The sequence below is a fragment of the Glycine max genome, chromosome 6 (assembly GCF_000004515.6).
Source record: "Glycine max cultivar Williams 82 chromosome 6, Glycine_max_v4.0, whole genome shotgun sequence".
In the NCBI taxonomy this organism is placed as follows: Eukaryota; Viridiplantae; Streptophyta; class Magnoliopsida; order Fabales; family Fabaceae; genus Glycine; species Glycine max.
In genome coordinates, this window is record NC_038242.2 from 12,378,493 (window position 1) to 12,405,983 (window position 27,491).

The 27,491-nt window shown below is 33.7% G+C and overlaps 3 protein-coding genes across 4 annotated transcripts; all 3 read right to left on the reverse strand.

Moving 5' to 3' along the window:
• Positions 1 to 1,091: 1,091 nt before the first annotated feature.
• LOC100804743 (probable inactive ATP-dependent zinc metalloprotease FTSHI 4, chloroplastic) lies at positions 1,092 to 9,572 on the reverse strand. 2 transcript variants are annotated; one of them, XM_003527996.5, is made up of 17 exons: positions 9,144 to 9,572; positions 8,673 to 8,928; positions 7,740 to 8,112; positions 6,265 to 6,523; positions 5,460 to 5,591; positions 4,592 to 4,666; positions 4,401 to 4,526; positions 4,190 to 4,299; positions 4,032 to 4,110; positions 3,775 to 3,912; positions 3,574 to 3,685; positions 2,871 to 3,034; positions 2,652 to 2,757; positions 2,457 to 2,533; positions 1,950 to 2,093; positions 1,693 to 1,860; positions 1,092 to 1,422 (listed from the first exon to the last, which is right to left on the reverse strand). In XM_003527996.5, the coding sequence occupies exons 1-16, from the start codon at positions 9,390 to 9,392 to the stop codon at positions 1,717 to 1,719; spliced, it is 2,544 nt and encodes an 847-aa protein (XP_003528044.1). In that variant the 5' UTR covers positions 9,393 to 9,572; the 3' UTR covers positions 1,092 to 1,422; positions 1,693 to 1,716. The 2 variants fall into 2 exon arrangements, with proteins under 2 accessions (XP_003528044.1, XP_006581763.1); XM_006581700.4 differs by lacking the exon at positions 1,092 to 1,422 and adding an exon at positions 1,544 to 1,561.
• A 1,108-nt stretch (positions 9,573 to 10,680) lies between these two features.
• LOC100810961 (O-fucosyltransferase 38) lies at positions 10,681 to 21,421 on the reverse strand. The gene is made up of 13 exons (XM_003526811.5): positions 21,221 to 21,421; positions 21,051 to 21,111; positions 16,554 to 16,803; positions 15,884 to 15,977; positions 15,632 to 15,699; positions 15,056 to 15,144; positions 14,798 to 14,975; positions 13,421 to 13,549; positions 12,762 to 12,898; positions 12,412 to 12,625; positions 12,116 to 12,300; positions 11,128 to 11,223; positions 10,681 to 10,925 (listed from the first exon to the last, which is right to left on the reverse strand). Exons 3-13 carry the CDS (start codon positions 16,755 to 16,757, stop codon positions 10,787 to 10,789), a joined length of 1,533 nt encoding a protein of 510 aa, XP_003526859.1. The 5' UTR covers positions 16,758 to 16,803; positions 21,051 to 21,111; positions 21,221 to 21,421; the 3' UTR covers positions 10,681 to 10,786.
• A 3,050-nt stretch (positions 21,422 to 24,471) lies between these two features.
• LOC100805817 (probable indole-3-pyruvate monooxygenase YUCCA10) lies at positions 24,472 to 27,279 on the reverse strand. Its single transcript, XM_003527998.3, has 4 exons — positions 26,668 to 27,279; positions 25,449 to 25,682; positions 24,855 to 24,980; positions 24,472 to 24,645 (listed from the first exon to the last, which is right to left on the reverse strand). Exons 1-4 carry the CDS (start codon positions 27,277 to 27,279, stop codon positions 24,472 to 24,474), a joined length of 1,146 nt encoding a protein of 381 aa, XP_003528046.1.
• Positions 27,280 to 27,491: the final 212 nt, after the last annotated feature.

Below are 27,491 nucleotides of genomic sequence, written 5' to 3' on the forward strand. Positions count from 1 at the left end.
ACTCAAAAAGGTATAGGCATGCAATCTAAGCAAAATATCCACAGTTCATTTATGCAGTTGAGCCTGATCAACGACGGAGCAACGATGACGCTGAAGATCTTGCGCGGCCTCGATCAGTGCTGGACCGAATTCCCCTTGCCAAAACTAACTTTTTTTAATTTTCTTTATTTATTTTTAAAGTTCATTTTCTTAAAACTCGATTTGACACAAAATTTTCCCTTTAAGAAGAAAAAGTGGCGAAATAAATAGGATGAAACATTAAATAGTAACACTCAAAAAGTAAAAAAGCCTTAGAGAAATATGTATCACAATATAAACATCTTTGTAATCCAATTAGTGAAAAAGCCCCACACAAATATTTATCACACATTATAAACATCCTTTGTAAACCAAAGATTAGTTACCACTTCTTCTGACAGTAACTATGTCGTACTAATATCATAATAAATAAAAAAGCAATTATGAAATTGATTTTTAACCACGTGTAACTTGCAATACAGTTGCTGAGGCAATAGCTAATTAAAAACATGAATTTAAAACAAATAATTAAAATGCATTTATAGTGTAAAGGTATTTTACACAATCGTAAATTATAATATCTGATAATGTTCATTTTTGTATAATTATTTTGAAAATCATCAAGAATAATTTTTAATTAGTTGACAAAATAAACTAGAAATGTAATAACAATTAAACTCTTTAAAAAGAAACCATCATATATTCGTGATTGTTCGAAAACATAATTAATTATAAGTAGTTAAACGACAATAGTAATAGTTATTATTATTTATTATTAATAAATTCTAGACTACAAAGAGTGAGTACAATACAGTGGGCTCAGCTCAGTGCAGGGCTGCAGTAGCCGAAAGACCCTTGCAACGAATCAAGCATTTAGCCAAGTCAATTCTAACAATCCTCAACTCAAATTCGACAAAGTAAGATGTATAACTCAATCAATATCAGAGTAATAATTTAGGCACATCACTTTTGGTGTGCATCACTATCATTTACATCATTAGATATGGCTAACCGCTGTCTACTGTGCAGGGTTGGTGATGAAAAAAGCATGTAAAGGAAAAGTGGTGCAACAATTTTCACCCTTTAATTTATCATTAACTACGATCACAAAGTAACAACTATATAGAAACATTTGAGATAATTGATACATTTACTCTGATAAATTACAATGTGGGTAGTAATGCATTTAACTTAACAGCTCAGTTCAAAACCCTCGGTGCTTCATCTGTGGCAAAAAAAAGGTCTCTCGTTCACAAAATTGAATGATTTGAATGAGTCTTTTAGGTACCCTTCAGCTAGTTCGAGAATGTATCAATCTTCATTTTGATAATATGCATTCCAAGTTGATATTCATGCTGAAAAAGAGCTCTGGGCAAAGCGAAGGATAGCATCCTGATGGTGCAGCTTCTCAAAGAGAAGGACAGCATGAAATTTTACAGTGCAAATTAGATCAGAGGAGCAAAAACAAGCATAATTATTTTGACCCATTGTTGCTATTTCTGCAACATAATTGATGTTTGTATTTTTTTCCTAATAGATGCATCTGTCAATAGCAATTGAAGTTAAATAAATATGCTCCAATCGTCACCTTATTCCATTACTCACTACAACCAAAACCAAAATTAGGAACACTAGAGAGAATTGAAATTGGAATACAATAAAAGGCCAACAAACCTGTAGGTCAAATTTAAGTTCCTCTCAAAGAAAATGGCTTGCCATCAAAAGTTGTGGCTTTTCCTTCTCTTCTTCAATCACCTTTGAAGCTTCATCTTTAATGTTTTGAACCTTTTTATCCCAGATATCATCTACTAATTTCCAAGTTTCATCACTAACAATTTGTGTCTGCAGTAAAACAAGGAAAAATGAAAGAGCACCAATCAGTTGTATGACAAATTATGGCAGCCTACATAAAACAAGGTTTTGACATATACCTCTGTAGGGCGAGGAGCACCAAAGGTCGCAAATCCAACATTGCCTGGCGCAAATGTAACCCTTCCGGGAAGACTGATCCCATGGATTCCCCATCGTCCAGCATAAATCAGTGCCCCAAATTCATCAACTGGACTGACAGCAGGCTAAACAAGACCCAAGAAAAAAATAGAATCTCAAAAGATTATCATTTATTCAAACCAAGGAGAATGATATTAGAAAAAGAAAGAATAAAAAATTGTGTGTAGAGCCTGCCATACAAAAACTTTTTTAAGTTCATATCGCTTAAAAAATCCTACATATGACTGACTTACGAGTTACAAGTAATAAACATCTGTCAAATCACTATCTTGAAATGTGAGAATACTTTCAAATCATGCATTATATACCAAATATGTGTGTCATTAGAAAATATCAAAATTCCACACACAAGCACACATATAAGAATGTTAATGGCAGGCTACTGATAAAATAGGAACAACATGCTCCACTTTAGTTTAAGATATAACCTGAGCTACACGAGGAGCACCCCTATAAATGTCCCAAATCTCCTCAGCTTTGATTTGCCCCTTTTCAAGCAAAATATCTGCAAAACAAGCAAAACTTAAATCCTAAAAGCAGGTATTAATTATCATGAACTAATCCAAATAACTCCCAGAAGGGATAGTTCATTTGTTAACAAAAAATTCACAAGACGACCAGACCTGTGATTGTCTCAACAGCCAAATGGTACTCTTTTAGCACAGATGAGCACTTCTCTGTAGCATAACGCATATACTCATCTCGAAGTGCTTCAAGCTTCATTGCAAGCTGTACAAAAACTCTTCAACATAAGTTGTGATACAACTATGCTCATAAAACAATTTTGTTAAGGGAAAGAATGTGTGTATTGAAGCACAAGCTGTAAGATCCCACAAACATACACTGGGCACAAGGTCACTATAGTTTTTGTAATATGCTTTCCCAAAAGCAGTCATGCCTGTCTGCAGAATTAAAAACTCTGCACGCTTTGAAGCTTCTAATGTTGCCTTTGCAGAGATCCAACACAAATTGTCAATCCCAAACATCTCCTCCTCAATTACTCTTGCTACAAACAAATTTCAATAAGCAAAAAAGTTCAATAACCAAAGTACCAATCTTAGATAATCCTCTCTGTAGCTAGCTACAGAAAGTTCTGTGTATTCTTCTGTTAAAGAGCATACAAAATACAAATTTAAGTTTACATTAAAGAACCTTGTCTCTGTTGGTTTTCGTGAACAAAATAATTTATATTACTTTGGATGTTCTCATGTTGAACCCACTGCTAGGATCCTTAACAAATATCATCAAAACCAATCATTTATGCAGGGGATTAAAATTATGATATAAATTTGGTGCCGCAATAAAACTGAAAGGACATTACAAACCAAAATAAAAAACTTTTGTATAACAATGACATAATATCACAATGCAGTCCTCGTACTATTACTACTGATAAGTCATTTAATCTAAGATAATTATTATTCAAGAAACAGAACATGAAATGTTTTAAAGAACAATATCTAAATGATGAAAATCTCATAAATCAAATTACTATAGATTTCGAATAAGACTTTTCAATATGACCTGAAAATCAAAACAACTTACGAGCACAAGCACGCACTATAGAGTTTATGTAATCTAATTTCCTTGCAAAAACCTGGCCAGAAATTTCAGCATAACGCATATTTGGCTGGCTGCGGATAGAATTTATATCAGTCTGCAAAAGATAAACACACAGTGATACAGTTGAAATAATCATGTATCCACACACACATGAAACTTGCTAAACAACATAGAAATAGTGACCTCAAGAAAAGGACGGTGGGGCTCGGGAAAATAACATGCTAGAACAGCAACAGCTGCTTCTCTGTATGCCAATCTCAGTTTTAATTCTTCAGGAATTTCGGTACTATCCTCTTGCCCTGTTTCAAATGTTCCCTTTTGCTGCAAATCCATAAGATTTATCAGACAGTGTAGAATTGCACCAAAGAAGATTGAAAAATGAAAATGTCATATGAGAGAATATTATGGCGCAGCCAGAAAGAAGCTAAGAAACCACCAACCCTCTTTAATGCCTCAAGCAGCTCATCTCGTCCAATGTAGTCCAAATCCTTCCTGGCTGTCAAAATTCCAGCTTCATTCCTGTCATTTAATTCATGATAATATCAGCCTATATTCTCGAGACTGATTGGTAAAGCAATGTCCCCCAAAAATTATTTACAGTATATTTTGTAGCTCTGCCCCAGTAAAATCTTCTGTCAGTTCAGCAATTTCCTTAAGTAGAGTCTCCTTTTCCTCCTCAGAGCGAAAAAATTTATTCCTCGCATGCACCTAGTGTGCATCATAAAGAAATGAGAAAAAGTAAATTAAAGATGATGAAATACTGGAGGAAAACAGGATCTCAGCAAATAATAGTTGCAGGGGTAAAATACCTTCAAAATGGCAAATCTTCCATCCTCTGATGGCAAACCAACTCTAATGATCTTGTCAAAACGACCCTTCCTCAATAGAGCAGGATCAAGAATATCCAATCTATTTGTGGCACCTATCACGAGAACCTGAAATTCAAGTTCAGTATATCAAATAATATCTATATGATCCCAGCAACCAATTAAAAACTTACCTGTGCTGTGGAAACTTTGAATCCATCCATCTCAGTCAGTATCTGAAGTAAACCTTGTTCCCTTTCAGCACCTCCCTATATAATGTAATTACAGAGGTTTCCTTAGAAAGGACAATAGAGAACTGGGAAGCGAGAAAATAAATACAACATGCCCTAACCTAGAAAAAATGCACAGGTTCTGAATGGAACGTTTATCAACAATCATGCATGACACAAAAAATCATCAGGATAGCCCCAAAAGTACCAAGGTCTTTAAATTACATTGGATGAAATTCCAATATCACTATACTTCATAAAATTTCTAGCTAACCAAAACTTTTCAGTACCTTCTAAAACATGTCTATATTAAAAATCCATTGCACTACAGCGAATAAATGTCACAAATCAGAACACGTGAAAATATGTAGTTTTCTTTTCTTTGTTACTTATCACGCTGATGATCCCAAGAAGTCGTGATTCTTTATACTGCTAGAATAAATTGTTAAAATTAAGCACATGTTTAACAACTAGTGTTACTGTATTAATTGTAACTGACTCAGGTGATTAGTACTTAATACTTATTAGATGTAACTTTTTTTTTTTGCACAGCAAAAATATATATTGTATTAATAATAAGATTCAGTACTAGGTGTACTGAAATACATAACAAGAAATTACAAAGGCATTGATGAGCCAAACCCAACTAGAAAAGACAAGTACAGATAAGCTAACAAGATAGGTGAAACCCCCCTCTAAGATAATTCGTCCTTCAAGATGATTAATATTACCTGTGGAGATGGTTTCTCTTGTATTTGATGATTAATATTTTTTACAGTATAATATTGTACAAGCATTACAAAAACCAATGTAAAAGTAGTTCATATCTTACTCCGCCAATGTCAGGGCCTCCACGCTTGCTACCAATAGCATCTATCTCATCAATAAAGATTATAGAAGGTGAAAATGATCTTGCATTTGCAAAAAGGTCTTTAACACGGGATGCAGCAACCCCTACAAACATCTGGGGATAAAGGACAGATTAGATGAGCCAATTTCATTTAATTTTGAAGTTCCAAATTAATAAAGTAAAACAAAATTAGGACAAGCCTTATAAATGCAACATTTCACATTTCATGGGTACAAGTCATGATACATTCCACTCATTTAGACAAAAAGAATATTCTGAAGCACATGGTGTAGATACAAATAGTTAGTACTTAGCACACTCTAATTAGTGTCATATTTATCTCATTGTCTGTGTTTAACTGTTTATTGATTGAAAGAGGAACAATAAATCCCATATCATTAACTATTGATTAATAAGATAAGGTCCCCAGTTAACCTTGTTAATTTTTAGAACAAACACATTTGGGTCCTCTAAAGATACAAGTGTCATCAATTTGGTCCTTTAATAATAAAATATCAAAATGGTCCTTTAATGTCAATTTGAAGGACCAATATGAAGTAAAAATAGACACTGGATGGCCATTTTAACCTATTATTAAAGAACTAAATGATGACATTGGTAGTTTTGTAGGACCAAAATTAGTGTTTATCTAAATTTTATCTACAATCTCATCCTTCAAAAAATATAATGGCTTTGGATTTAGATATTGAACAAAAGAAAATTCCAAAGTTCTACTTCTTGCAAATTTCTATTCGATAAATATGAACATGTAGAGATGAGGCGACACCTCTACAAAATCCGTGCCATTAGCTGCAAAAAATGGCAACCCTGCTTCACCTGCGATAGCTTTAGCCAGTAGAGTTTTACCAGTTCCAGGAGGCCCATGAAGAAGTACACCTTTTGGACAATAAATTCCTTTGTCTTGAAACTCTTCATCATTCTTTAAAATTCGGACAATCTCTTGTAGTTCATTCTTTATATATTCCTGGCCAGCAAAATCATCAAATGTAACACCAGTTCTTTCTTCTGCAGATATAAATTTAGCCCTGAGGGAAAAGCATAATAATTAGATTCTGAGTGTAAAGAGATTGGTTGTCAAAATCTTATTGTTTTCTTTTTATTTGAAGAATTTGCAAATTAAAACTTTTCAACAATATTTAACGCATAACCCATTGTCAAGGACCAGTCACACAAAACCACATTTTTTATAATGTATAAGGTTTGCAATACTATATATATCCCTCAACTCAACACGCCCTAAATATCATAAAGATAAAGCAAAGCAAAGACCCAAGACACGACTATATCAGCAACAACAACTTTCCATATATCTAGTGAAAAAAAAAAAAAAACAAAAATGGTTTGGCAAATCCAAGCCGGGAAGGCAGTGTTTTTGCCTTACGTTTCCCCATACAAATATCCAAAAGAAATTTGACAAGGACAAATTCAACCCTCAAAAGTTTAATTGAAAAGTACATCTCTTCTAAGTTCTAAATAATTTATGCAATAGTAAAGTTAATGCAAACCCACATGTTTACAGTGAAGCAGTTGCAAAGTGTTAAGGATTTAAACGGTAAGTAGTTATATTCTACCGACTAATCCAAACTTGGACATGATTTATGAAACAAAAAAAAATTGTAGATAATTTTCTGACAGTAGTAGTAACTAAGTAGCCTATCCCCTCTTTAGCTTTGAAATCTTAAAAGGTAAAGGGCATTGCTGACAGATTCTAGTAGAATTTCAATTTATTGAAAAAAAGAAGGAAAAAGTAGGAAAATCATATTTCCCTTCCCCACAAATTGATTCTAAATCTCTAATAACAAACCGCCTAACCCAAAGGCATTAGCTGTTTGAGTAAGGTCAAGGAGGAGAAATCTTCTCTTGCAAATCCTAATTATAAGTTGAATGACAACAAAGAATTAGGAATCGGAAAGAAAATAAAGATTTATTGAATAGAATGAAAAGAACAAGGAATAGGAGATCAATCTCTCCTCCAAAGGTTTCCCCTTTACAAAGAGGTAATGCATAATTTACAAATGATACCCCATAGAATGAAATCCTTTCCCCTTACATCGTCCTATTTAATTTAACCGGTTAGCCCCCTAATTAATAAATAGGCTAACTGTCTTAAGTAACTAACTCCCCCTTTACCATAGTCCTAACAATCAAGCAGCAAAAAACTCATAATAAATGACACAACTGAAATTCCTGACAACCAACAGGAAATAGAACAGGAAACATACAGAAAATTTCTCCACTTACCGACTCTGGCCTAGAGATCCAAGTGCACGACTTCTTAATGGCTGCGTAGTTTTTTGGCCAGGAGTTCCCAAATCACAAGGTATCAACTTCGCATATATTGGTCTCATCAAATTATCAATCCACACATAAAATCCAACAGCCAGAGCAAGACGCATAGACCATATGACTGCAACTGCAATAGTGGAGTATATTTCAGCAGGCACGGCATCCACATTAATGACATCAACATTTACAATTTGCTGATGTAGCTTTCTCCAAACATCATTCCAACTATCAATTGGCATTCTATTGACTGGATGGCGCTGAAAAATAATATCCTTAGGATTCCCTTCAGTTCCTATTGGTTTCCCATTTTTGTAATATGGTAGAATAACTGCAGAAACATGGAAGCAAATATTGAGCAAAACCACATTTCAATCAGACTAGATTTTCTCAAACAGACAGCAATGCATTATGCACAAAAATGGCAACAAACACGAATTAATTTCATCAACCAACTAGCATGTGCAGCCCAACATTAATAACTTCACGTAACGCAAAAAAATCAAACTCAGAACTGACAAAAATGAAAAAATAAAATAAACCAGACTCTTCTGTGTTCTCTTTCAACTTAACTTCTACATTCACCCACACAATCCGCATTAACTATCATAAGATCCGCCTACAACATATACACATCAGAAAGCCAAAAGTCAAACTAATGCCCTCTAAACATCTTCCTAACAACTAGCCAACTACTTTCCTGTCAAGCATAGCATATAAGCCCTGTTTGGATAAACTTTTCCATAAGCACTTATAGGAGAAAAAAATAAGAAGTTAAAACGAACTGAGCTTCTCACATACGTTAAAATAAACTTATGCACTTAACTTCTATAGAATCTCTTTTTCTTATTTAATCTTTATAGTCCCGGAAAAGGAACAAAAAATCCCCACCTGATATTGTTTGACCGTAATTAGAGTACTCCATAAACTGGACATTGTTAGAGTCAAGAAGTCTTAAAAAATCGCTGTAGTCTATCCTGTGTGAATTCTGAGGATCCCACTCAGTTCCCTTCAGTTTTCCACGCAAAGTCAACAAAGCTCTGCTCCATGAAGAAGCCATCACAAGCTGCCTCTCTAACTGCACATTCGCCTTCTTGTCAAATTCCTCCAACTCATTCATCCGCTTCCTCTCCGTCTCCTTCAGTTTCTGCACACAGTTCACTCTTCTCATCAACTCACAACTTCCAAACCAAATATTCGCACGTGCGTGAAAAAGCAAAACCATTGCATTGCATTGCACCAATGAAATAAGTTACAAAAAAAAAAGTGCATACAATATATAAAACGCTGAATTCTCAATTTCCAGAACTTCGTTAAATTGTTCTCTTTTTCTTTATTCGTTTTTTTCTTTTTTTGACGAACCTCGAATAGTTGAGCGGATTCGGCGTCTTGTTCTTGTTCTTGCTCTTGCTTGGGAGAGGCTGTGTCGGAAGGAGAATTGGATGCGGTGATTCTGAGTTTGCATCGATTCGTGAAGTTGCGAGGGAAGAATCTGGTGGTGAGAAAGCGAGGTGAAGAGTGGGGAAATTGGGGGAAAGGGGTTTTGCGAGGGAAGAAGGGTTTTGGGAGTTGGAGCTTAATATCGATAGTGTTTGCGAATTGAGAATTCATGTTTTGACAATGATAAGGAATACAGAAAGAGTTTCAGGTTTTCACTATGCTCATCTATTGTTATTTTATCGCACTTCTTCACTTTAGTTCAGTGAACTGAGAAGAATGTCCCAATAGCAGTAGTGTGGTTATCAACTTATTATTATCAGCTTTCTGCGTTTTCAAGTTCATGTTGGGGGTTTTGGGAAGAGAGGGTTATCGCTTTTTCTTTGGTGTTTTGTAAAAATAAATTCAATTTGTTTAATAAATAAGCTAAGAAAATGTAAACCAAAAAAATAAGATAAGAAAAAAGAAGGAAAAGGAAAAATAAATAATTTTTAAAAATATATTTAATTGAATTTTAAAAAAAAAAACTAAATTTAAAGAGTAAGTTTTTTAACTTTTTCTTCTAATTTTTTTTTTGTACTTACATTTTTTTATCGTTCATAGAAACGATAATTAGACAGTGATCTAACTCATTTGATTTATCATAATGAATGAGTTATTATAAATTCTTTCATATAAAAATAAGTATCTCTCTAGGTAGATAAAAATAAATGTCATGATATATTTTTTTACTATTAAAATAACTTATTAAAATATAGGATAATTATTTTGAATTTAATTATAAATACTCATTTCCTAATCTAATTAAATAGAGTAGTGATATGTGGATACTTCCCTATTATAAACACCCTTATTTCTATCTCTTCCTATATCATCATAAATAATACATATTGGATCTACATTTCTCTTCTATCTCTCCAGGTGTTAAGTAGTATATAGATGTTCAATCATCATTTTCCAATTAAATAAGATGTGAATACAATAAGATAGCTTTGGACGAATAATAATCAAATAAATGAGACACCGTACAAGACTTCTATATTAAAACATCTATATTATTATTATTTTACAGCAAGTCATATTTCATTTATAATAAAACACTGGATATATGTTGGGATAAAATCAAAGACATGTCGACTAGCATACTATTTACTGAATTTAGCCATCCTAGTCAAAGAGTGAGTCACTTGACTAGTTTGTCTACGAATAAGCTTAATAGAAGTTTTGAATGTGGTTGCAAGACATCTATATTTAGTTGACATTAGATACTAGGAAAAATAATATATATTCTATCAATGAATAAAAATATAATGTCGTACAAATATGCACAATCTAACAATAAAGTAATTCGTTTTTTGAGTTCTATGAAGAATAAGAAATACAAAACAAATATTGTAAAATAAGCAGCCAACATTATGAGTTGGTGATCAAGGGTATAGCTATTGGTCACAGACAAACCAAGTACACCAGAAATGGCTAATTATAATTACGCAGTTGATCAAAACCAAATTTACAGATTAACCGGTCCTTCCAAAAATTCTAGATTAGAACAGCAGTTTGGTTTGTCGTTATGTTATTTCTAGTTTGCTTTTAGAACCACATATACACTCAGGATATGGATTTTCATAAAAGGGCTCTTCAGTCCTAAATCGTGCTCGGCCTTTAATCCCCGGTAGAGAACCGTGCCTTTTCCTTGGAGCTCCTTGCCTATGTATAATCATGAAAAATAAGTAAATTCTTTGATTTTGATAACTGGGAAAATAAAGTCAACTAAGGTGCAAGGGTAAAGAACAAGTAATTGCAGATTAAATGGAAAGAATAATAATTACATATTAAAAGGAAAAAAGGGAGAGGAATCTAATGAATGGTCTACTTGCATAAATGAGTTAATGTTGTGCAAGAAAGTAACCTGTTCTTGTGCATGCGCTGCACCATATTTGACAGTTCCCTTCCTTCTACTAGCTCTCCAGTTTCCAGCATATCAAAAATTCCAACAAGTCCTTTCCTGAAGATCAAATGAATAAGAAATTTTTTTTAAAAAAAAAGGATAAAAATGAGGAATCAAAAGCTTAAAAAGGAATTTTCTCTTGGTCATCCAGTGTGTAAGTTATCAGAAATTCAAGTATGTCTGTACAGAGCCAAGTGAAATCCAGAATGAGACATTGGATCATTTAAACTTTCATGGCATAACAAACATTCTTCATAAGCATGGTGCACCAGCCTGATACATATGAAAATGACACTGGAAGAAACAGATATAACAACAATGACCAAGCCTCACTAAGTGGGATTAGCAACACGAATCAAATGATAATGTTTTATTGTGAATCATGCCTATAGACTAATCATTAACATCTAAATCCTTAATGATTTTCCTTGTAATTTTTCTGTCCCTCCTTGGCAATAGGGATACCCTCTATCTAATCTACTGTATTTAGTTGAGCTTCTACAGTTATTCTTTACAAATGTCCAAAGGAGATTATATCATTTTTTAACAATAAATACTACCCAACTTTCTCTCCAATGCATTCATTCCTAATCTCATTTTGTCTATATAGTATGTTCACTCATCCAATGCAATGTTCTCTTCTGTACTTCATCTCTACATGTAGAACAAATAATATTTAGATCAAGCATTGAATCAACATAATTGGAAGGGGAAAGGAACAGGGACCCCTATCAACTTTTATCACAAAGTAGATAACAAAAACTTGAGAAAAAGTTATGGATGAGTGATACTTAAATACAACACATTGGAAGAAAAATTACACATCATTTTGGCAAGTACAGAAATAGAAGAAAGAAAAACAAAACTAGATACCTAGAGTTGGTTGAAATGTATCAACACTCAACAGTCCACAGAAAAAACTATAATTACAATTTCTTGAAATCAGTACCTGTCTGGGTTGATTGTCTTGCGGTGACCTAAGAATCTGCGGTGTCCCTCAACTGCTCTCGCCATATTTCCTGAATATGACGGAACAAATACATCACTCTCTACACAGATTATGTAATCAAGTGCAGCAGTTTGGGAGGCATGATTGGCAAAATCTTTCAGCTCTTCAGGAGTTGCAAGGGATTCCTGTTTCCATTTACCAATCAATTAATCAGACCATCATTGCACCTCACTCACAGATAATGTGCTATTGGACTACTTGTTAATACAGTTAGACAAACAAAACGATTTACAAACCTTAAAGATTATACTAGGGAAGCGGGATGAGAGCTCTGAAAGATGAGTATTACCACCATAGATCACTCCTGCTGCAATGTATATTGGTGTAGATGGGGGATAACCAAGAGCATGAAGAAAAATGCCCACCTCCTTTGGAGTCAATGGACAAAATCCTCCAATTCTCTGTTCTGTTGAATTTATCTTTTTTACTTTCCAATAATTTGTATTCTCCCTAGAAGAATTGCAACATTTTTTTAAAAGAATATTAGTAGACTGATTCAGTACTTCTATTGTTACTATATGTGTGTGTATGTGTGTGTGTGTATCAAACACATGGTAGCAGATACATAATATCTATTCTCGCTCACCTCAAAATTCTAAGCTCTTCAGATTCTGCATCTGTCAGACCATATGCACAACCAGTAAAAGACAGCATATCTTTCTCATATCTCAGATGGAGAGCTATATATCTTCCTCCATGTGATCTCAGCCGATCCACCAACCTCTGTTTTGTAACCGTCATGTATGCTCAGAACCTAATTTAACAGGAAGCCCCATATCTTAAATGCATCAAAAGTGAAATGGACAGCTCAAACCTGGGATCATATGCATCACTTTCTAGCATGACGTACAAAATATTGGACTTGAAACTCTCAAGGTTTTGAACCTAACAACTTTTCAACCTTCAAGTCTATACTCTAATACTTCTAATACTATATCACTAAAAGTATCTAGTGATGACTGATGAGACAACTATGTGTCAGCCGGTCCCATATACCAAAATTTCCCACAAGATCTTAAACTAACATTTTTTAATTTGTCATGCCTCTGTCCCAACAATTTTTATCCTTTCGCATACATTTTTTTTCATTCTCTCTAAATTGCTTCATAAAAACAAGAAAAAAAATATCATTGTTATTGCCTCTTTAATTTCCAGTCCATCATCATTTTATCAGTTACTAAATTGCAACATGATGTACACATAATATTTTTACGAGATATTTAGAACCACAAAAAAGAGCCAAACCTTTCCCAAATTCTCTATAGGAGGAGAAAATCGAAGTGCATGATACATTGCACGACATCTCAACCTCTGTATGTCCAGAGGAAGATCATTGTTTGCAAGTCGAGAATCTGATTTTGCAACATGTATCACCTGGAAGATCAAATCATTATTTGTTCAATACATTTTGACTACGGGAAAATGTATGAAGCCAAAAAGTGGATTTTAATGATCATAGAAACACAATGATAAATATGAAAAACACTTGCATAGCATGAACATAAATTAGAATTTAGAAATCCCTTTCACTGAGAAGAGGTATTAAGTTTGTACACACCCCACAGGTAAGAAATCAACAAATTGTCAGCATATGGTTCTCAATGCCTAAAACAAGACATCGTTCAAAAAATAGTAAAGGATGATCATTCTATATCCTTCAAATATGACTGAACTCCCCCATAAAATATGTAGCGCAGCATTCTCTGACTAAATTTTTTTGATATATAATACTATATCTCACCAAGATTTTCTACTAACTGCTTGGGTATAAGTATAACTATGAATTCTTGTAATAACACTGCAACACCCATATTCATACCCATGCCATATTTACAGTGATCTGCCATCCTACTTCATGAGTGTTGCTGATCCCCATTTGAGTGCAAAGTCATGTTTTTATATTTCAAAGTACAAGGATTTTGGTAAACTGTGTTATGTTGTTGGTGCATTGCAGACCTGTATTGCAGGCAGCATCCACTTGTGTATATTTTGCCTCCAAACATAAGAGCATGGCCTAAAGCAATGGGACAATGTGCATGAATAAAGAAAGCAAGGGAAGTTGTTAGATGGAATCTGCAAAGAAAGTCTTGCTCAATTGACTAAGAACCAATTGAGTCAGAGTTTTCGCCCTCGAGGACAAGGATCCTCTTCAGGGGAAGGATATGTTGTAGGAAAACTAGTTAGAGGTATTCTGTCGGTCACAATCTCCAAGGCATCAAAATTAGTCATGGATATGGTTGATACTTTTCTCATTTTATTTTTTCATTGCAATTTCAGCTACATCCCTATACAAAAGGGGGATTTATTCACATTACCAGAGCACAAAATTCACTCATTTCTCTATAATCATAAGCCTGCATCTTGCATGGTGATCATCGGAATTCGGAAGTAACTTCTCCATTTTCTATTTCTCTGGTTAACAGCATTAAAAACTTTCAGATTAACAATCCCTGAGGATTATACCATTTTCCTGTTACAACTAATTTTCACAGGTTGCTGATTTGAGATTAAGATTCAACCGGGTAAAACTATGTTAGCCAATTAGAGAGTTTTACAATGAAGCCTTCTCCAGCAAATGAGAACCACAAGAAGTTGAAGATCATATAGGAAAAGCTTGAGTACCTGATAGTCACTCCATAATCTTGTCATCTCTTCATAGTAACCAACTCCAGACCAGGAAGTAAAGTGTTTCCTGGCCCGGGGGACACCTTCCAAGTTTTTGGGAAGCTCACTAACAATCCTGATATCTCCTTTCAGGGATTCGATGAAATGAAGCTCATCAAATACATCTGAAAACACACTGTGCACACACCAAATAACAAGATAAAGTTGGAAAAAGGATACAATACATATTTAAAAATAGAGTATGTCCAGGGATACCTAGAGTCGTTCCAGAATGAACGCTTATCCAATTGAGGTATGACTAAAGTTGCATTCATTATATGTGCCACAGCCACCATGTCTGATATCTATAAGAAAAAAGGAATGATTACTTACAATGCAAATAAATTATGAAAAAATTCAAGTAATACAACAATTGGCTTCACACAAAGTGACTACCAATCTTAGAGAAGGTGCCATCAATGCAAACTCAAATGCTTATACACAAGACAAAACAAAACTTGAACAGCATTTCACCATATACAATGCATCATATGTAACAAAAACAATGAACTGATGAAGTATTGCAGGAATGGGAAAAAAAGTCAAAATCAAAATGTTCACAACAGCCAAAAGGAAAAGAATAATGAAAAAAACATTAAATTCCCTGCCTTTGATGTCAAAAGAAGTAACTCATAAACCTAGACAGATACAAGTAACTCTCGTGTACTGAAGTTTGAAACTGTAATTGGATATTAAATATTTGACTATGCATGCAGTTACAAGCATAAGAGCACGGATTTAGCTATTATATAGGAGTTACAAGACAGTGCAAGAGAGGGAGAAGTGACTTACACCAGTTCGCATTTGATTTAGTCCACCATTACTTCTCACGGTTAGATAGCGATCAAATCCTTGGGCAGCTGACGAAGTAAAAGTGTGAAGCATGTTTAAGAGAAAGAGACAAAAATGCACAAGACAATGACAATGACACTGCTGCGGTTGACAGACAACCAATTATAGAAGTGGCTGAAAAAAAAGCTTAAACAAAAGGAGTGGAACCAAGTACGAGAAGAAAACTCAACAAAAGGTGTAAGCATCTGACACCTTTATATTTAGTAGTCGGCTTGACACATTGGTGTAAGCCATGATTGAACGGGGTATCCCAAAGTTGTTTATAGTGTACAGGTAACTCTGGCACCTGTAGCAATATGCAACAAAATGGAGCAGTTATTGAGTGTGAACAAGAGAGAAAAAAAAAGAAAAGTGAAGCCTGAACTGACAGTTCTAGTTAATATAGCTAGAACCAACAAAACTCGCTGATACCATTCCATGAATAAAAACCGATACTCTTAAATATGTAAGCAAACAACCACTTGGCATTCATTTTCGTAACTGCATGCAATGTTTTTGTAAGAGAAAGAAATATCAGAAGACTTGTATAGAAAAAAAAAAAATGACTAGCACACATACAGCCTATCAATTATCAAAATTGTTAAATTCCACAACTGCAAAAATTCTCTTCTCTACACAGAAAAATTCTTGGTTTTGTTTTCCTCATTTCTTGGATGTAGAAATTCGCCAAGACAATTTAACAAAGCCAGTTCATTTTACACAAATCAGTATCTGATTTTGGATCTCTAACAGTAAAGTGAATCAGATCAGAAGATCAACAAGGATTCAGGAAACCCACGAATTCCTTCCAGATCCCTAAATCTGATTCAATTTAATTCAATTGAAAACCATGGAAAGAATAAACAAGGGAATAGCAGAATACCTGATGAGATTTAGATTGTTGAGAAAGCAGAGGGAGTGGTGGATCTTCATCAACACTGATGTGTCTCACGTAGAAAAAGAACATGAAGATGGAGAAAGCAAATATGAACATGGTGTAGAAAGTGATAATGCTAGGAGATAGCTTTCTAGCATGAAATCTACCAGTCAAGAGGCTGCTAGAGCTGTACGAGCCTCTGCTTACCATCTCTTCCCTCACCTTTATCTTCTTTACCCAAAGTGATAACCTACATCTATATGAATCAAGTCTGACAGGATTATTACTGTTCAGGAAAAAGAACAAATAAAAACTATATCATGCTTAAAAGTGTACTAGGATCACTAATCCTCAATGATAAGTGTTCCTAGTAATATGCATGAGTATATGAGCATTTTGCTCCCAATTAATATTGCTAGTTGCACATTATTCTTGAACTTATCAGTGGTCAGCCAATCAGCTACATTGATTCAGCCATTAGCTCATCAATTTAAGTTGGTGACCCAGCCAATATGACAAGTTAAACATTGGTGTGACTTTTTATGGTTGTCATGGAGTTATCTATGGGTGGGCACAAGGTTGAGGGAAAACAATGTCCAAACAATTCAAATCACCCAATTCTGTTTGGTTTGGTTTTGAAATTTTTTTTTATCAGCAAAAATAAATTTTTTTTATATATATATATATATATATATATCAGAGTACCAGAGATACAAAAGTTGCATATTTGGGATTGTCCAGTCATTTGGTTCCAAAATCAGACTTAATACAGTCTCGAGAGGAACCAAAAGCTAAATACATAGTAATCTATACTGATATCCTATAACTGCTACCCTCCGCTGATAGCAAAAACCTTCTCTAAGATTACTTGACCATTGATTAAAATGGATTACAAAATCTTTCTCCGTATTTCTGAGCCATGTCCAAAGTAAGAATATTGCATCATCCAACCGTTTGCTGCCATTGAAAGTGTCGTTGGAGAAAACTATCTTGTTCCTCTGCTGCCATATAGTCCATGTCAGAGCCATCCACCAACACTTCCACCTGTTAACCCTTATTCCATCATCCAACCCATGTAAATGTTGAAGGAAGTGTTGCCTCGGATTTTGTGGGAAAGCACCTAAGATGTTCACCCAAGACAAAGATTCCCACCATATAGGAAGGATTTTACTGCAATGAAAAAATAAATGAGTTGCATCCTTTCCTGCAGAATGGGCATAACATATCATTAATCTCTACATGTCTCCTTCGCAAATTTAATTTTGTTGGCAGTCGATCACTAATTAACCTCCACGCAAAGACTGATGTTTTGCTTGGGATCTTTAATTTCCATAATTCCTCAAAAGCTCCATCCTAATTCTCCTCCATTGTTTCCCATCAACAAATTGTAAGCACTTTGTGCCGAGTATTGGCCACTTGGGTCTGCTTTCCAGACCCAATCATCTCTTCTATGTGGCTGGATTTGATTGCCTTCAATATCTCTTAAGAAACTATCAGCCATGTCGATCTCCTTGTCAAACAGTGGTCTCCTCCATATAAAATCTCACTCCCATCCTGTATCCGTGTGAGCTCCCATCCGCTGAATGAGCTGATTTTGGTGACAGGAAATGAGATATAGCCTGTGATATTTTGTTATTAGTGAAGCCTCCTCAGCAGTCCAGCTATTCTCCCAAAACCTGATCCTATCTCCACACCCACCCCTCCACACTATTCCATTTTGAAAATCATTGCCTGTTGCGATTAATGAGAACCATTTTTAGGTCTTGCCACCATATAGATTCATTGGTGCCTCTTGTTACTTCATCCATGCTCCTCCACCCACCATATTTCAAATCCAATACCCTAGCCCATAATTCTACTTGGTGCTGACATAGACTCAATTTCCATTTGCCAAGCAGTGCAGGATTGAATGTCTTAATGTCCTTAAGGCCTAATCCCTCTTTTTCCTTTGGAAGGCACACTGAATCCCACCTAATCCACGCAATCTTTTTTTGCTCAATTCCGCCACCCCATAAGAATCGGCGTTGTATACTCACCAGCTTGTCCACCACTCTATTAGGAACCCTGAAAAAAATGAAAAGAAATAGATAGGGACAGATGTTAAAATCGACTGTATAAGGGTCACTCTTCCCCCAAAAGAGACGTGTCTTTGCTTCCACTTTGCTAATTTTTTCTCACACTTATTAATGATAAGATCCCACAACTGACATCGTCTTGGGTTTGCCCCAATTGGTATGTCCAAGTATATGAACGGTATGAACAACAAGCTACAGTTTATGTATTTTGCAGCATCATGCTTCCACTGATCCGGCATCCCAATTGCTCCAAAACAGCTTTTTGAAAAATTAATTTTGAGGTCTGATACAAGTTCAAAGGTCCTCAAAACGGCTTTGATTGTCTTGACATTCTCCATTGATGCCTCACCGAAAAATATTGTGTAGTCAGCATATTGTAGTATGCTGATTTCCACATTGTTTGTGCCCACTGAGAATCCTCTGAATAGATTCTTCTCCATTGCTTCTCTCATCAATCCGTTTAGAGCTTCAGCAACAATATTAAACAAAAGAGGAGCTAGTGGATCCTCCTGTCTAAGTCTTCTTTGTGGGATGAATTCAGCTGAGGGGCTTCCATTCACCAATATTGAAATAGAAGCAGATCTTAGGCACCCCTCAATCCATTAGATCCATTTGAAACAAAAGTCCATCCTCCTCAACATGTATATCAAGAATTCCCATGAGACTAAATCATATGCCTTTTCGTAGTCTACTTTGAACACCATGCATGATTTTTGGCTCCTTTTAGCTTCCTCAACCACCTCATTTGCTATGATCACACTATGCAGCAAATGTTTGCCCCCTATGAATGCGGATTGTCTTTCATCTATTGTGACTGGCAGCACCTTCTTCAGTCTTTTAGCTAACAACTTGGCCACAATCTTGTACATACATCCTATTAGCGAAATAGGTCTGTATTCATTAAGGTGTTGTGGATCAACCACCTTAGGGATTAGGGCTATAAAAGATGCATTGCAGCCTTTTGGAAAAAGTCCATTAACGTAGAATTCATCCAGAAACCGGAGAACATCAGGTTTGATTACTTACCAAAACTCCTTAATAAACTTAAAGTTTAGTCCATCTAGACCTGGACTTTTCTCACTCCCACAATCCCATATAGCCTGTTTTATTTCATCCTCCTAGAAATGCCCCATCAGCATATCATTGTGTTGCTGTCCAATGGTCTGAAAGTGGATTCCATCCAGCTATGGTCTACCTTGCTCAGATTCTTGAAATCTTTGCAAGCAGAACAATCAGACTGCCTCTTTCACTCTTCTCAGTTCATCACTCCTTTCAAAGAGTTATTTCTGCGATTCGCATTCATCACCAAATGGAAGTAGCGTGAGTTGCAATCGCCTTCTTTAATCCATCTTGATCTCGCCTTCTGCCTCAGTAGAGACTCGTGTGATTGGGCAGCTAACCATAGTGCTTCCTGTAGTTTCTTCCGGGTTAGCAATTCTTGGGGAGATAGTTGTCTATCAATTGTATCCACTTCCAGCTTGTTTAAGTCAGCCTTAATTTTCTTTAACTTCTTAGAAGTATCTCCAAAGTGTTCCTTATTCCAAACCTTCAACCTTTCCTTGAGTCGTTTTATTTTTTCTTTAAGCACAAAGTCACCCCATCCCCATTGCTGATTGGATCAAAATCAGGTTCATTTGAATTTGTTCTTTGGCTTGGCTTTTCTTTCTTTCTTCTTTTTTTTTGCATATTTCATAGAAAATTAACTTAAAGGTATGTATAGGAAAAATTACAAAATAAAATATGAATTGTCTATTAAGACAAGCACTCACATCTTGAAGGACATTAAACTGAGAAAATTAACCCACCAAAAATTCAATATTCAAAAGCTACATGATACTTGGTTAATTATTAGTAAGATTATTTCCACTATGAAGCCTACAAGTTGAGAACCAAAAGCAAGAAAAAAAATTAAAAAAAAAAGCAGGAAGATAATACTTAGAAGCAATTTACTATTGCCAATACTCACTCAATTACTTACAATACTCATCAATCCATATCACAAGGAATAAAACAACAGCATAGGAGTAAAAGTGATTATCACTTCCACAACTGAATCAGTAATCATCCTATCAAACATACAGTCCCAAAACAGCGAAACCTCAACAACTTTTAATACTCAGTAAGCTAAATCAGTAACTAACAAGTCACAAGTAGCAAAAAAACTCAAAGCATGCATGGAACTTGCTCTGTTGTCCAAATCTGAACTCAAACACATTAACAGCATTTGAACATGTCATAAACTAAAGAGTAACTACAGACAAACAAAATACAAATACATCCTGTAACATCAAATAATACAATATCACCTCAAATCCAATACTTCAAAATTCAAATAACAAAAGGAACTACAACACAGCATATTTTAATTATTAGCAACAAAAATATTTTAATCTCCGTAACAAGCACAAATAGAGACGCATATACTCACCGGTTGTCAATTGTCGTCAATGGCGGAGATATTCCTCCGCTAATTTCGTTTGTTATTTCTCCTGAAACACAGAGAAAACCCTTAATCACTAACCAGCACACAGAGAAAAACACTGATCACTACCATTAACAATGAGCCATGACACCGACTAAAGAAGACGAAGAAATCACCTGAGCAGCAAAGTTGAGATGATCTATACAAAGGTAATAGGGTTTGGCGGCCAGATTCGGAAATCACGATAAGTGAATTACGAGTGAAATTAAATTGAAGAATGTGAGATTGATTCAGATCTGATCGATGAGGAAATGGAGAAAGAAAGAAAGAAAGACAAAAACGCTTGTAAGTAATGGTAATCGGTGTTTCAGTGTTTGTTCATTGTTACGCGGCTTAACCAACCCGTTACTCCAACCGACGCGAACTTTGTGTAGCTGTTCGGTTCAGACTTCAGAATCTTCAGATGGTTCGCGGTTAAATCGGAGACCTGCTTGCACCCGATAATTTTAGCAGGACATGAAAAAATCTCAAATAACTTTTGGTTTTTATTTTAGTTCTTTAAAAAAATATTTGTAAATTTAAATACATGTTATAATATACACATATATACTAAATATTTTTATTTAATAATGTATTTTAAATGTATATACATTCATATAATAATAGTATATTTAATAAATATATAGACAAATTATTAATTAATTTTATCAATGATTAACCATCATTAGAAAATGTGATTGGTGATGTTTAGTAATATTATTTTCTTTTAATTATATTTTTTTCTTTTAAAAGAGGATTAAGTCAAATATCACTCATGAACGGTTATAAGTTTATTGTTCTTCTATATTTAAGAATTATTCTAATTTTAATTAGCAATATGTTTATATGTAGTTGTTAATTTTTCATTTTTATCCTTATTTAATTTTTCAGATTGAAAGGTGATGGAATGCGAAGAAGAAATGAGCGCCCTCATAGACATTTGATTATTTTCCAATTCAAAAAGGATTGATTTCCATTTCATTTTTGGCTTTTGGCTATCAAATGCATACTCTTATGTCGTATTATATTATATATTTGCAAATTTTAAGTCTCATATTAATTGGTTTGAACTTTTAAACTAATGTTTTGATAAAAGTTTTAAAATTTAAGTTCAATTCAAACTTTAGTTTTGTAAACAGGTTATAAAAATATTTCAAGTCTTATTTTTTGCTTTTTCAAAATTAAGTTTGCAAATAAAATTTTATTCTCAAACATATTGTTTATAATAGTCAAACATGACCACAAACTAATTTTACTTCAAAATATACTTTTAAATTCTCTTACTGAAAATCCAAACATATCCTAAGTCTTAATGAGTTATAAGGGATTGAAATTTACAAAATTTTCCCATCTTGAAATCTATGTTACCCAAATGGTCGCAATGTTGATAGTCACACTTAATACTTACTTTTTAGGTATATATAAGTGTAATTATTTTGTATATCCCTTATTTAAATCCTTGTTTCTACCTCTTTTAGTTTAAAAAGATTTAGTTTTAAGCATTTACTTTGTTATGTAAACTTGGCATTTAGTCTCATGTTTTAAATTTTTTGATATTCAGATTGGAATTGGACTTTAGAGAATCTTAAAGATCAAGGTCAAAACATAATGTTATCATTGACCTAGCCAGACAAAGAGTTAAGGTTAACCAGACACAAGTCAAAAATAAGACTTTATTGAAAAAAAATATGAAAGGCTAGTCCAGCTAGCCAGATGATGCGCCTAACCAAAGCCCTTCTAGTAAACATTATTGAAACTTTAACCCAGCCGAAACATAATTTTGCCTGGACCAAAACGATCGAGTGGACACTTTTTGGACACAAAAGTAAAGCATTGAAATGAGCTTTTTGCAAGAGAACAAAACATTCTTCTCTAACATAGGTTTGGATACAAAGGAAACTACTCGAGAGATTCTCATTCCCCCATCTTCATCATCTTACTCCCTTTACCATTTTGGATGCTCATTTCAACCATGAGTGGCTAAGCTCCCCTTTGTTGGGGTTTAATGTAACTAAACTCAAACTCATGTATATCTTTTGAGTTGTTAATAAATATTTATTATTCATCGTTATGTGCTTCCTTCTTTGCTTAATCTTTGTTTTGACTTGATCACTCATATGCTTGATTCTATGGTTTAAGTGCGATTGAAAGATGTATTTGAACTATGAATCAGAGAAGAGCACCTAATGGATTATTGTTGCTAGGAGTAGAGCAATATATACTGCCCACCTTGACTTGTTTTCTTAAAGCAAATAACTTGGCTAAACTAAGCAAGGAATTAGTAATTTAGTCAAGGAATTTAAGTTCTTCTTGTAAGGAATTAGAGATCCAGCATTTTTGTGAGTTGGTAATAACAAAAGAATTATAAACATTGATTAATAACTTGTGTATGCATGAGAAAAAGATTTAGTAAAGTCGAATCCCAACATTTTTTATCATTGTTTTTCACAACATTTGTCCACAATCCAAATCTTTGAAAATCAAACACCCTTTTAATAGTTTTATTTCCAAGTTTACATATTTATTTTGGTTCTTAAACATTTATACTACAAGTTCATTTTATATTTTATCTAGTAAGTAAAAAGTGTATGAATTGTCAAAGATTGAACAAGTTCCTTGGAAAACAATACTTTGACTTTCCATTTTATATTACTTGTACAATTTGATATAATTGTCAAAGATGTAACAATTGTCAAGCCCTACATGGAATCTTAGTAGTTATGGTAAAAAATTGAGTGTGTTTGCGTAGGAGTTATATCAAACATAACGGTGTTCAACTCAAAGCAAGCCTCCCCTTGATAATTGCTACTTCATTTCTACATTGCAAAATGAAAAACTCTTGTTCAACGTGATTTGAAGGATTATTCAAACACACAAGAAGTTATAACTAGGTTATGTTTAAATTTGTGTTTACTTTTATTCATTGACAATGTCATGTGAGAGTACAATTCACTTGAATATGTCTCGGAAAAACGAAATTGTTATAAGAAGAATTTGCTTTCTATACAAATTGTTATAAAACAAACACACATAATGATTTTAACCATCCAGTTTGATAAGAATAAATTATTTTCTAGCTATGAAGTGAATGCAAGAGGAATTCAAGGATATTTGGAACTTCAATGGAATCAAGATCTTCTTAACATCCAGAAACTTATATATCTTACCATGAGAGGAAATCACATTATCACTTACCCCACTCCACTATTATGGGATATATTTCATGCAGTTGTATTAGTGTTCTTCCACACATATATTTTTTTTCTAAAGATAAGCTTGAAATTCACTAAAGAACTGCATCTAAATTTTGTCTAAAACTAAATTCTCAATTAAACTATAATCCCATTTATTGAAATTGAAGGACACATGTTCTTACAAAAGATAATTCTTAATGTAACTTAAGAGTTTGATTGATGTCATCAGCAATAGCCTCAGCATCCATTTTGACTCCAAATAAGCCTCTGTTTGACAGTCCTGCACAATATAATCCACGATCACCCTTCCAATGGTTTGGAAAATCATTTTTTGGCATCCCCTCATCATTTAGAATGTATTTGTAGTCCTGCAATAAACATCAATCAATTTAGTGAGTTCAAATTGTACTTAACTTTTTGTTTGAAGAAATGGACATATATTCTTTGTTTTGGCAACATAGACAAGGAGTAAAAAAATTAAAGCCCATTTGAGAGATGTGGAAAAAGAAAAGAAAATGAACAAAAACGTATTAATAAATACAATTTAAATGAAAAGTGCTAAAAGTACTATTCGTACCTTAAGCCACTTATTAGCCACGCTTATGTAACCAGTAGCAAAAACGATTACATCAAACTTCTTTTCCACATCATTTCCAAAGATGACCTTCTTGTTTTCAATTCTCACTATATGAGAAGGAATTACCTGTAGGGAGCACAAATTAATATGAAGAAAAATCCAGAAATACCCATATTAAAGTGATGTTTAGTATTGAAAATTTTTCATTGTCAAATGATTCTCGAAATAATATTTTCAAAATTAAGGTTATGAAAAAATAAAAATAAAATATTTTCTTAAAATAATATACTTACTGTCAATTATTATTAGAAAGTTTCATAAATTAATACTTAATTATCATGAAAAAAAACTTTTTCACTAGTTCATAAAGTAACATTCTCAAGAATCTTTTGTAACCAAAAAAAAATCTCGAGAATATTGTGTTTAAAAATATATTTATTCTTTTACTAAATATGAAAAAAAAAATCTTTGAAATGAAGCCACAACTTGTATTCTTTCTCATGTCCTTTTTCTTATCATTTTGATTGCATTAACGGGACAAATAATTTATTTTGGGCTTATGTTATGTATAACATGGTTGTAAGTTCTAAGTACCTTAATTGCTCCCTCCTTAATCCTTCGAATGGTTCCAACATCGATAACGGGAGCCCTTCCAGTAATAAACTTAAGCTGAAAGGGTCCTTTTTTGGGCTGATAAATTCCATACTTAGATAGATCACCATATTCCATGTTTGCCAAAGAGGTAATGATAGTGTCCACAACATGAATGGGCAAATGCTTCATCATACGCATGCCTTCATTGATCAATTCTTTGGTGAAGACATGAACCTACAAATCAGAAACATTTTTATTTTCATAAACAATTAGTGTAAATAAAAGTTGTTGCATACAACTTATGTATGTGTATCCTCACCAGATTAAAAATAAAAAAAGAGATTTGGCATCCAAATATAATTAGCGAGATAAAATTGTACTAAAATAAACTCAATCAATATTTTATGGGCTAGTGGTTAATTAAATGATCAACCCGATGAAAAATATGTTCAATCTAAAAAATAATGATGTCTCTCTCATGCTTTTTGCAAAACACTACTTGAGTCAAGGATATTAAATACATCATAAGTATCATTATCACTGGGATAGCTAGAACTCGTCATACAAATATAATATAATCATGAAAATCAGGAACGGATCCTGTGGGATGAGAGGGCATCAACCATAAAAAATTAAATTACATTTTTTCTCATGAGATGTATGAGTGTATCATGTTATTTTCACTTCTCTTATGTTAAAATACATTATCTCTCATCAAATATATGAGTATTAACGGTGTCTTTAATTCTTTCTTATATAAAATACAAAATAAATTATAAATTTCCCCCCAAAAGATGCAAGCATTACATTGCTTCCTCCTCTTATATTGAAATATATAATTTACCCTATTTAATTTAATATCATTAAAACATTCTTTAAAAAACTCAAATTAAATATATACTAAAATATATAATTATTAAATTTTTAATAAAAAAACTGTAATTATATATTTTTAATAAAAGTATTTTATATAATTAGAATAAAATCAATTTTCTATAAAAACACTTTTTATTAAATCACATAAATTGTTTTTTTCTTTTGAAATTAAAATAAACCAATCCTTTTAACTAAAAGAAAAAGGGAAAAACTATTTATGGTATACAAAACAATATCCAAAAAAACTAAAACATGGTCTACAAACTAGAAACTTAATTATGCCCGCACACACATATATAAATAATATCCCAACATGGATATATATAGTGGGTAAAAGAAATACCGGATTTCTGATGAGAATAGAAGTGTTTGCACCCCAGTCATTGAGATCGTAAGCAATCTCCATTCCAGAGTTACCGCACCCAACTACCAAAACCTCTTTGGATTCATATTTTGAACCCGATTTGTAGTATTTGGAGTGCATTATCTCTCCTTCAAAGCTTTCTAGTCCATGCACATCAGGAATATACCCTTCACTATTTTCACCCGTGGCAATCACAAGAAACTTAGCTACGTAAATTTCCCTTGTGCCTTCAAGAGTGTTCTTTGCTTCGACCCTCCACTTGTTTTCAACTTCATCATACGCAGCAAATTCAATGAAACGACAATAGAGAGGGTTTATGTTGAAACGGGCAATGTATGAGTCAATGTATTGAACAAACTCATCTTTGGATAGGAAGGTTGGGGATGAGGGTGAGTGAGGCATGAGAGGCAAAGCACAAAACTCGCTAGCAAGATGAAGCTTTAATCTATCATAAGCATTTTTCCTCCAAAGAGAGGCACTACAATCATCTTTCTCTAGTATTATGTGAGAGATAGAGTTTTGTGATAGACATGCAGAAATTGCAAGGCCAGAAGGACCTGCACCTGCAATTATAACTGATACTTCCTCCATTTTGTTGATTAACAATGACTTTCTATTGTTTTGTATTTTTAGAGCAAGAAGGGCTTGTAATATTTATATACACATGTGAATGTTGATGAACATATGTATGTTCATGAATGTGTTAAAAATAATCTCTATATACGATTTACTATATAAAAAAAAAAAACAATATATTCCATATGTCGATACGTATAATTAATGTTAGGGGTAGGTAAAATGAA